Source organism: Cololabis saira, chromosome 20 (genome assembly GCF_033807715.1).
Source record: "Cololabis saira isolate AMF1-May2022 chromosome 20, fColSai1.1, whole genome shotgun sequence".
Classification (NCBI taxonomy): Eukaryota; Metazoa; Chordata; class Actinopteri; order Beloniformes; family Belonidae; genus Cololabis; species Cololabis saira.
Window position 1 is genome coordinate 18,691,185 of NC_084606.1, and position 11,895 is coordinate 18,703,079.

The 11,895-nt window shown below is 41.6% G+C and overlaps 1 protein-coding gene across 4 annotated transcripts in view; it reads left to right on the top strand.

The window, feature by feature from the left end:
• arhgap36 (Rho GTPase activating protein 36) overlaps positions 1-8,006 on the top strand; it is a 102,826-nt gene extending 94,820 nt beyond the window's left edge. For all 4 annotated transcript variants that reach the window (XM_061710730.1, XM_061710731.1, XM_061710732.1 and 1 more), the window contains exon 12: positions 4,104-8,006. In XM_061710730.1, coding sequence (XP_061566714.1) covers positions 4,104-4,420 — 317 coding nt within the window. In that variant the 3' untranslated portion in view covers positions 4,421-8,006. The remainder of the gene's footprint in view (positions 1-4,103) is intronic.
• Positions 8,007-11,895: the final 3,889 nt, after the last annotated feature.

Consider the following 11,895-nt stretch of genomic DNA (forward strand, 5'->3'; position numbering starts at 1 on the left):
CTGTGGAGCAAGATATCAAGGAACATCTCTGAATGCCGAACTTCTACAGGGCCCTGATCTTACTAGCTCTCTGATTGGAGTTGTGACCAGGTTTAGGAAGGAACCGGTTGTGATCATGGCTGACATTGAAGCTATGTTCCACCAGGTCCAGGTCCCTCCTCATGACAGAGACCTCTTAAGGTTCCTCTGGTGGCCTAAGGGGGATATTCAGCAACTACCTGCTGAGTATCGGATGAAGGTGCATCTGTTTGGAGCAACATCATCTCCCAGTTGTGCTAACTTCGCTCTCAGAAAGTGTGCAGAGGACCACGGGCATTGCTACAGTAAGGAAACAGTTGATAAGCTGTTGCACTGTTTTTATGTAGATGATTGCCTCGTGTCGGTGGCCACAGAGAAGGAAGCGGTGTCGATTTACAGGAACCTGGTCTCTTTGTGCTCCAAAGGTGGATTTTCCCTGACAAAGTGGTTGAGTAACAGATCTGGAGTGCTCAAAGTCATCCCAGAGAGTCACAGAGCAAAAAGTATTGAAGGATTGGACATGGAGCTGGATTTGTTATCTGTAGAGAGAGTGCTGGGCTTGGAGTGGAGCATTAAATCCGACTCCTTTAAATTCAAAATAGTGGTTAAGGATAGACCACTCACCAGAAGAGGAATCCTCTCGACTGTTAGCTCCATCTACGACCCCCTTGGGATGCTGAGCCCTGTAGTTTTAACAGCGAAGAAGATCCTGAGAGACCTCTGCAGGAGAGGCTTAGGCTGGGATGATACTGTACCTGAGTCAGTCTCTAAGGAATGGTTGGAGTGGTTGCAGCAGCTGCATCTTTTGAACAACTTTGAAGTCAGCAGATGTATGAAGCCAACAGGCTTTGGAGAAGTTACTTCAGCTCAGTTGCATCATTTCTGTGACGCAAGCGACCATGGATATGGAACAGTGACTTACCTGCTGTCGAAATCCAGGAACAGGGAAGTACACAGTGCTTTTGTGATGGGAAAGGCTCGAGTGGCTCCTTTGAAATGTGTCACAATCCCTAGGATGGAGCTTATCGCCGCAACTATGGCCAGCCGCATTGACATGTTGTGGAGGAAAGAGTTACAGATGGATCTTTTGAACTCTATGTTCTGGACAGACAGCACATCTGTTTTGAAGTACATTGGGAACGAAACCTCCCGGTTTAAAGTCTTTGTTGCAAACCGGGTTGCTCAAATACTCAAAGTTTCCTGTTCTGCTCAATGGAGGTACGTGGACACCAGCAGTAATCCAGCCGATATAGCCTCCAGGGGAGTAAAGGTCAATGTGTTCATCGCAGATACTGCATGGGTGTCAGGGCCTCACTTTCTGTCTCGCCCCGAGAGTGAATGGCCTGTTTACCCGGATGACCTCCATCACCTTTCACTTGATGACCCTGAAGTCAAAAGACTTGTTTCAGTGAATGTTGTCCAGGCTAGGGAAGAACCTGTAACTCACCTGATCGAGTACTTTTCTTCTTGGATGAGTTTAAAGAAATCTGTGGCATGGCTGTTGAGGATTAAAAGCTGGCTTATGTCCTGTGTGAGGAAGAGAAGACAGTTACATCTAACCTTGGCACAGTCTGACATCAACCAGGATCAACAGGAGTCATCTGTGGAGGAGCAGATGAAGGATTTTAAGAGGACAGCAGTGCACAGGAGCCTTACAGTGGAAGACCTGGATGAGGCTGAGTTAGCCATCATCAAGTTCTGCCAGGGAAAGAGATTTTCGGAAGAGCTAATCAGTCTGGCGAAAGGGCAGGCTGTTAAAAGGTCCAGTCATCTTCATAAACTCTGTCTACAGCTGCAAGATGGAATCCTGAGAGTTGGTGGTCGGCTCAGTAGATTGTCTATGCCTGTGGAACAGAAACACCCTATAATTCTAACAAAAGATCTTCATATCTCCGAACTCTTACTGAGACATGTACATCAGGAAGTGGGACATGGTGGCCGGAATCATATGCTGTCTAAACTGAGAGAGAGGTACTGGATAGCTGGTGTGAGTTCAGCCATCAGAAGAGTGTTAGCCAAGTGCATCATCTGTCGCCGTCTGAATGCTCTGCCAGTTCACCAGCAGATGGCCGATTTGCCTCATGAAAGAATCATCCCAGACGAACCACCATTCACTCGTGTCGGAGTTGACTGCTTTGGACCTTTTGAGGTTAAGAGTAGAAGGAGCATGGTAAAGAGGTACGGTGTTCTGTTTACTTGCCTCGCTATCAGGGCAGTACACATCGAAGTTGCATCATCGTTGGACACTGACTCCTTTATTAATGCACTCAGGCGTTTCACTGCCAGAAGAGGACAAGTTCGGGAACTACGCTCTGACAACGGAACGAACTTCGTAGGAGCAGAGCGAGAGCTGAAGAAGGCTATTGAACAGTGGAATCAGGAGCAGATCCACAATGTCATGCTGCAGAAGGGGATCCAGTGGAGCTTTAACCCACCTGCTGGCTCTCATCATGGGGGAGCTTGGAGCGGTTGATACGGTCCGTGCGAAAGGTACTGAATTCTACCCTGAAAGTACAAAACTTGGATGAGGAAGGCCTGCACACAGTGTTTTGTGAGATTGAGGCCATAATTAACAGCAGACCAATCACCAAAGCCTCCTTGGATCCAAATGACCTTGAAGCACTAACACCTAACCACCTGCTTCTGTTGAAAACCTCACCAACACTGCCACCAGGAGTATTCCAACCTTCAGACATTTATGCGCACAGGAGGTGGAAACAAACTCAATATATGTCTGACCTGTTTTGGAGGAGATGGGTGAAGGAATATCTACCTCAGCTACAAGAGCGTCAAAGATGGACAGGAGTGAAGAGGAATCTGGTTGTGGGAGACCTCGTCATTATCATGGACAGCACGGCACCTCGTAACTCGTGGCCTGTGGGACGAGTGATACAGACCTTCCCAGACCGAAGAGGATTCGTCCGTCAGGTGCGGATTAAAACCCGGAGTAGCTGCCTGGATCGGCCAATCACAAAGGTTTGCCTGCTGCAGGAGGCTGAAGCCATCTGAGGATGTACCGGCTTCAGTTGTGACTTTTTTTGGATTTTTTTTCTTCTTTCCTTTGGACTGTTTGATTTTGACCATCGAGACTTTGGACTTTGAGTCATATGATTCAAGAAGAAGATTCGTGTGTGGATTATGGGTTGGACATTTTGAGCTTTAATGTTAAAATTAATGTCTAATTATGTCAGTAATTATTGAGATTAGTTCAATAATTAGGGGCTGGTGTGTAGGAGCCACATATTGATGTTTCATTTGTTTGGTCTGGTTGCCACGGTGATGAAGGAAGTTTGGGTCACGTGGGTCATCACCGTAGCTTATATAAGGAATCAAATCACCTGCACTGGGGAGGAGAGAGGCGAGTTGGGTAGCCGTAATTTTTGTTGACCGCATCTTATTGATCACCCCGATTACACTTTGCAGTGTACACATTTAAAACCTAAGTGAATGTAATCGGGAGGCCGATGTGGCTGAAGTTTTGTTATTAAACGCCATAAAACGTATCTCGGACTCAGCGTGCTTCCCTGTCAGCAGCAGCGCGTCATACAAATACACAGGACCCAACAAAAACTCTCAAGCGGCTATTAAAAGTCAAGGAAAGCCGCAATAGAGCCTGAAAGAAAGAAAGAAAGAAATAAGCCTGAAAGAAAGAAAGAAAGAAATGAGCCTGAAAGAAAGAAAGAAAGAAAGAAATGAGCATGAAAGAAAGAAAGAAGAAAGAAATGAGTCTGAAAGAAAGAAAGAAGAAAGAAATGAGCCTGAAAGAAAGAAATATTCCCGTTGATGACACTTTTTGTATTGGTATTTTTTTTATCGTTATTGGGTTAAATGCCAGAAATTATCGTGATAATTTTTTTGTCCATACCGCCCATCCCTAGTGACTACCATGTTGACTTCAGTTTCTAGTGGAGACAGAAGTTTGAGTCTTGTGGGAACGATAAATGAGACAACAGCACCACCTGGCGGTGGTTTGTGGCATCTCTCAGACTATAAAGTGACAAAAATGAAGTGTTTATTTATATTGTCAGTAATTCCGTGTATCATTTAAGCAAACATCTCTTTTCTTTCTCCCTCTCTCCCTCCAGGTGAGGCTCCTCCTGGAAAGTCTATCCGCCACATGCGTCAGTTCCACTCCCATCACAACCTGCTCAGCCTGGCCCACGCCTCCTCCTCTTCCTCGAGACTCCACGGATTCCAGGACGTGGAGCCCCAGGAGCGCCGGGGCCCCCTGGGCTTCAACCTGGGCGGCGGCAGCAGTGGAAGCTGCTCCAGCCTGACCGGCTCCACCGAGAGCAGCATCTGGGTGAGGCAGACGCCGCAGGAGGAGAGCAAACCCTCGCCGGCCGCCAATTTCTGGGACTTCTTCAGCGGGAAGGGCTCGAGCTCTGAGACGATGGTATGATGGGAAGCCAGAACAATAAGAGGAATATAAAGAGAAAAACAGTGTGTGCATGTGTGTCCTCGCAGTCGGAGGTCACAAACACCCAAAACAGCGCTCAAGTTCCAGTTACATTTGCTTTTCCTAGTGTTTCAACACATCCGTCACACTATTCCTGAGATTAAAGACGTGGACCAGCACCGTGCTGCTCTTACGAGCTCCTGGTAATTCAAAAAGTCCAGAATTCCTCCTGACGTATCATCTTAAATGTCTGACGTTCACCATCAGGCTGTTGGAGGCTGGGAATTCCCACATTTTCTGGCAACTACTGAATGCATCATAGGTAAAGTACAAGAAAATGAAGAGGACACCGGACACTAATACTGTGCAAATAAAGATGAGGCAGATGCAGTAACAACAAGAATGTACATGTGGTGTATATTACACATTCATATTCACTCACAAACACAACTTCTCTCTTTTAAATGCCTAAGTATCTGTATTTAACCTACAACAATGCCTGTCCAGCCTGAAAACATCCACCAAAAAACCTAAATTTCATCCAAATGTTGCCATGCTTTCACAAACTGTGTGATCTGGTGCCCCTAAATGAATTGTGAAGGTGAAACGTACTCGTCTTGAGTAGTTGTGGGCATTTACGCTGCGTGAGCTGACAGAGGAAAGGCAGATCCTGCAGTAGTTTTACTAATACAGGATAATCAGATATCAGTGATCAATGAGCAGGTTTTAGGCCTCACAAGGTTTTTGTTTTCATGGGTAAAATATGAAGAAAGTGCTTCTGGTGGCTGAATTTATCATTAATCTCTTCTTAGCCAGTCTTTCAAAGACCATTGCTCACCATATTTTCTGAAACTAGCAGTTGTGGGGATGTAAATGCAAAACGTGTACATATTTGGTGTATTTCGCATGAGTTGTTTCCAGCCATTTAAGAGGGGGGGGGGGGGGACTGAATGCAGTATCTTAATGGACTTTTAGAGCGTTACTCTGAGTGTACGTACAGGCAGCAGCCCACGTTAGCGTGCACTAGTGCAGTGATTTGCAGGTCAGATCAAGATTAAAATGGAGCCACATACGACTTGTTGTGCTGCTTTTTTCTTTTTTTTTAACGTCTGTGTCACAAATCGATTTCGTCTTGGCACTGCATGTGCACGCATAGACTGAACTAAAGTTTACAGTTGTCAAAATGTAAATGAAACACGACTCATCTGTTTGCCACTTACTCTTTCTAGATGGAGTCAGCACTTTTCAATGTTGGTGACTATAAAACTGTTTTCTTGCGTCTCCGTATCAACTTCAGCGATGGAACTAATATAAAAATATACCAATACAAGACATATATAGATGTATATATACTATAATAGTTGCATTAAACTGGAATTATAATAACACACAGACTGCAAACACCTTTTCAAATGTCCTTAGCTTATCAGAATCCACTTCTTCACAATCTTTAACAGCTCTCTTAGATAGTTGACGTATGCCGGCTGATTGATTTTCATTAGATCATTTTATGGCTGAAAACTGGTTTGTCTCGACTCTCCATGCTATCATTTTTTAGCTTCAGTTTATTTTGAGTTCAAGATGACCTGTTTGAGATTAAACTTGCCTCAAATCTCATTGCATCCAAATTCCCAAAGTATAAAATCATAAATGATCATAAATCGGAACATTTATTTCCTTATGACCTTTCCAGTTGGCTGTAATTCGGCCATCAGAGTGTAAATGAGGGTCATTTATCTGTTTGGGCCTGTTTTAATGGTGCAAGTCGTCAAAATGCACCATATTCTACAGTATTTTGAATTGTCATCAAAGATTCGTGGAAATGATGCTGAGATTTTTCAGGCGGAGTTGTTTTACTCCACATCAACACAAGAGGGCAGCCTTTACTGCTTTTACAGCTGTTCATAAAGTCTGGACAGCCTCCCGTTATTATTATACCTCTTCAGGGTCACGTGGTCCCGGCGAAGCGCGCTCACGGCGAAGCGCGCTCACGGCGAAGCGCGCTCACGTATCTGTTAGGTTTCAGAATAGTGCCAAACAACTAGCAGTTGCACAGATGTTTTCAATTCATGTTCCTTTCGTTTTAAAGTCTTTTTCACCCCTGACTTTCCCCCCCAGAAACAGAAATGTATGTTCTTCACTTCAGCAGTTGAATGTCTCATCTTTTTTCTTTTTTTATGATATCTTGTAGAAATAACAAGATATATATATATAAATATTTTTTTTCTTGTCAGTTTTTTTTTAAACGTCATTGTAAAACCCATTAAAGTGTGTTATAAACCAATTGTTTCAGAATGTACCGCCTGGCTGCAGAGAATTAAATTTCAACCCGTCTTTTGTCTAAGTGTTTGTCGTTCACTTCGCAGCAAAACAAAGAGAAAGAAAAAGGAGGATGAGTCACAGTTCGGACGGTTTCTGAGCTGAGGTCATGGCTATGGCTTTGGCACGAATATAAGAGGAGCAATTGTTTGAGTCAGATGATGATTAAAAAAAAAGGGACAACTTTGAGGGAAAGATGCAAGAAATTCAGAGTGGCAAAAAGCCCTATCTTGTTTTTTAGAAGGACAAAACCTTTCTAATCTGATAGACCTGCACATGATAGAAATCCCATTAAAGCACATTCTTCATTAAGTAAAATACAGGACAATGTAGCATTGTTGTAGCTTTTTTTAGGCTTTCAGTTTTTGCAAACACAGAGCTTACCTTGTAAACGACGCTGCATCTCTCTCCATAGCTGTAGCTCTTTAAAATAAAGCTAATAAGGCACTGAGGACCAAGAAAGAAGATTTAATTGCTGGATCCTGCAGATAAATGGAGTCATGAATATGAGTTTCACTTAAGATGTTTTAATGAACATTAAAGTCATGCTATGTAATAATACCACTCCAGAGCAAACGGGGGCAACATATCACGATAAACGTTTCTCAGATGCAAATATGTCAAGCTTGGATTGAAAACAAGGAGAACTCACAAGGACCCAAGGGCTCGTTTGGCAAACACCTTTACCACGGTCACTTTGGTGGCATCCAGGAAGCCGTTTCTTAACAAAGAGCGTCATGCAAGCCTTCTGAATTACCCCAAAGAAAATTCAATGGTCATCCTGAATCATGTGGGAAAATGTGTTATGGTTTGATAAGACAAAGCTGACTTATTCTTTATTCTAAAATATATATTTGGTGCAAAACCCCGCCGGTTTTCAGACTTGTGCAGGATACAGGAGATGCTAATCTGACGTTAGAAAGATCCAGAACCTTCCACAACTTCCTGCATTTCCTTCAATGCCGCTGTCGGCCTTCCCATTAGGTTAAAGCCTCATCCCCTAATCAGTTATGGGGGGAGAACATGATCTCTGCAACATCTCTGTGGTGCCACATGTCCTCCATCTGTCTATTGGTACTTTTTAAATCTTTAGCAGCTCTTTGATTCTCAGTCGCATATAACTCTAAACCTTAAAGCAAATATTACAGCAAGAACAGGCTTTTCTGTGATATTAATCTGAATGGTTGTAATTGCTGACATGTGTGTGGCTTTTAGCCGAAGGCCTAACTTTGAAACTGTGAGAACTCTATCATTAAAAGGGTCTGCAAATGTATGCAGTCAGGGTGTTGTTGTTTTTGAATCTTAAATATTTGATGATTAGAGACATTTTAAGGTTTTTTTTGTTGACGAAAAAAGTACATTAAGATAAAAAGATGCTATACTAACTCTCACTTTGCAGTGACGAGCTTCACAAAACTGAACAAAAGTTGATGCATTTTTCACAATTTAACGTCTCTCCATTTGGTTTCATTCATGGAGATTTGATGATGGGAACATGACCTTTAACATCTGTGTCTTATTTTTTAATTATTTATTAAGTTCAAGCTCCAAATCTTTCCTTCAGGGTTCATATTATAGCAACAAAGACGATTGCTTGAAGAGGTTAGAGCATCATTAATCAGATTGTTCGTATTCAGTGGTTTAACCTGCCGCTCTTGATATAATGACTGATTCAAAAACCACAATTGAAAACAAAAACAAAAACCCCATCTTTAAAACCAGTTTGTATTTTAATTCCAGCAGCCATCAGAACCAGCCTTCAGTCCTCAACATCACCGCAGAGCGTGCAGAGAAGCAGCCGCACCAGCATGAGCAGCAAAGCACAGTTGAGTCACTTAAATGATGAACTAAACTAGAAAGACTTCATCTGCTCTGCATGATGGAACTCATAAAACCAACTGATGCAAATAAACACTTTTTTTCCCTAAGAGACAAAATTAGAAAACACATTTTCTCAAGGCTCTTTGTTCTTATGAGGCTGCTGCTCCTCTGCACACTTGTAGCAACAAGAAACACTGGAGTGTAAAGGATTCCACTTTATTCCATCCTGTATTGAAGACATTTACAATATTTGTGATCCTGAAAAATTGGCTATGATGTGGAGTTTGAAACTTTGAAGAACCATTTTTGTAGGAAAAAAAACAACTTTTAAATATTTGGCATAATTTGATGCTTCTGATTCCAACCCGATGGTTTATCTGACCAGTTCCTGCGATGCACACGACCTTGAGGTGAGTCTTGAATGGGCCGGTCACACACTAGGGACACATACTGCATGAAGAATACATGTTTTATTATAATTACTGCTCGTCATAAAAGCAGAAGATGGAACAGGCCAACATGAAAGCAGTGGTCCCTGCAGTGGAAAATCCTTTCTCACATTTCACCAGGAAGCCACAAAGAAGAACTTTGTCCACTCTGGTTTCCAAAGCAACAGCAGGACAAAAATGTTGCTTGAATGTTGATCTGCACTTGAATTATTAATTATTACTCTTAAACGTAGTAAGTACTCAGTAGGACAATCATCTGTACAGGGCCTGTTGTCATCAGCATCAGTCTCATCAGCAGAATAGCGCATGTCCCTGGATCAGTCCCCCTTAACCTCCCCAGACTGATTGCATGAATAAGCACATGAACCTTAAACCCATTTGAGCCAAAATATGAATGAATAACGCCGACGTGGTTTCTGTGTGCAACTGGGGGAAGAAAAAAAATGCAGGAAACCAACGAGCAGTTACAAAAGGTTCTGCCACGATGCTCCACGTCCTTAAAGTATTTGAGAGAATATGAGCCAGTCAAGTTACCTCATAGAAGAAAACATTAAAATAATAATAATGATCAGTTAAAAAGACCAGAAATATAACTTTTGCAGTGACTGCAGTTCATTTTTACTAAGTTAACATTAACATTTTCACATAGAAGAGGCTAATCTGAGACTTAATTATGGTATTTAATCAACAGCTAATAAAGTCAAGCTTCAATAAAACACAAGTTGCGATGTGGAATGAAAAAGAAAAATGTGTGAACCCCTTGGAGTTAACTTTAAAATCGGATTTGAACTTAAATGTAGTCACAGTAACAGACAATGTGTTTAAGCAACTATAATCTCTCCTTTTTTTATTGAATAAACTAACTAAAGTGAGAGAATGCAAGTGAAGCCTTGGAGTCGACGCTGAACCGTCAGTAACTCTGGATCAGACCTGTACGATGTTCGGGAGGAGCTTCCAAACATTTCTCACAACAGAACTGCTTGGCCTCAGATGCATTTGCAGGCTCTCGACGTTGCTCTGCAGCAGTGGCGATTTTGGGGGGTGGCCTGGGGTGGCCTGGGCCACCCCTGAAATCTCATTGGCCACCCTGTGGCCACCCCAGACCTGATTGGTAGTTCATGAAGTTCATCAACACAATAACCTAGTTTCTTTTCTTCTCCTCCTTCCCAAACAAGAGGACACGCCTGTCAATCAATGATGACAGCTCAGGTGATTCGTTGATTTAGAGTGGAGTTCCAGCTTAAGAAAACTCAAATATCCTATCTCAAAAAATTAGAATATTCTGTGGATCTTAATCTTAAACTGTAAGCCATAATCAGCAATATTAAAATAATAAAAGGCTTGCAATATTTCAGTTGATTTCTAATGAATCCAGAATGTATGACATTTTTGTTTTTTTAATTGCATTACAGAAAATAAAGAACTTTATCACAATATTTTAATTTTCTGAGACAGTCCTGTAGCCTACATTATACCTGATATTATCAGATTGATTTTGTTGAGGACTTTAATGTTCTACAATGAGAATGGCTCTGAAAATGTGTAACTACCATAATAGGTTGAAATGGAAGAGGAATAGAAAACTGTCAAATGTCAAAACAAAAGTCTGACAATTCAATGAATGCTAACATGAGTTCTAGAATTCAATTATTATACATATGTATAGATGTTGATGCAAAGCAATGTGATATTTACACATTTTGATCACATGCCATTCATAAAGGTTCTCCCGGTATGGCCACCCCAGTCTGGCTCTGTGTCCCATCTTGGCCACCCCAGTAAAAATGTCCTGGATATGCCACTGCTCTGCAGCATCTATAAGAGGTTACAGTCTGGACTTTGAGCTTCACCTTCAAAAAAATTAATTTCTGAAACATTGTGTCGTGGATTTACTTTGTTGCTTCGGGTTGTTTTCCTGCTTCATCAATTATCTTCTCCTGAGGTTTCAGGTGGCGCAGAGCCGCCTGAAATGATCTTACAGGGTAGTGAAGTGAGCAAAGCAAGCCCTGTTTAGTAGACTGTGCGCTATCTGGACCATCCAGTGCTGAGTATTTCCCCCAAACAAATTCAAATTGTGTTTAATCAGCCCAAAAAAACATTCCCCCAGCAGCACTGCGTCCTGCCAAGGCGAACTTTTGATAAACTTAAGGCACAAAGAGAAGTTAACGGAGGTCAGTAGTTGCCATGGACACCCGTCGGATCATCATAAGCAGAGGTGTCAAGTAACGAAGTACAAATACTTCGTTACCTTACTTAAGTAGAAATTTTGGTTATCTATACTTCACTGGAGTAATTATTTTTCAGACGACTTTTTACTTTTACTCCATTTTCACGCAATTATCTGTACTTTTTACTCCTTACATTTTAAAAACAGCCTTGTTACTCTATTTCATTTCGGCCTTTAAAAAAAAACTATCCAGTTAAATTGCTCCATCCGGATAGAGTGAATTTGGTTGTGGTTGTTTCAGATGTTCTTGTCCAGTTTTGTTCTTACATCCATTGCCCTCAGATTCCTGCAACTAAACTTGGATGTACATTCCAATAAAGGTTAAGATAAATGATAACATGCCTCTGAAGTTTGACTTTTTGCACCATTACAATACTTATAGGCAACTAGTCATCATATCTCCTGCTCTCTGAAACACATGTTAATGCTCAATAGTACACATATATGGCTCTTTAATATATTTGCATTATACTAAGATGTAATCATTTTCAATGGCTTTTTTCCCCCTTACATTACTTTTACTTTTATACTTTAAGTAGTTTTGAAACCAGTACTTTTATACTTTTACTTGAGTAAAAAACTTGAGTTGATACTTCAACTTCTACAGGAGTATTTTTAAACTCTAGTATCTATACTTCTACCTGAGTAATGAATGTTAATAC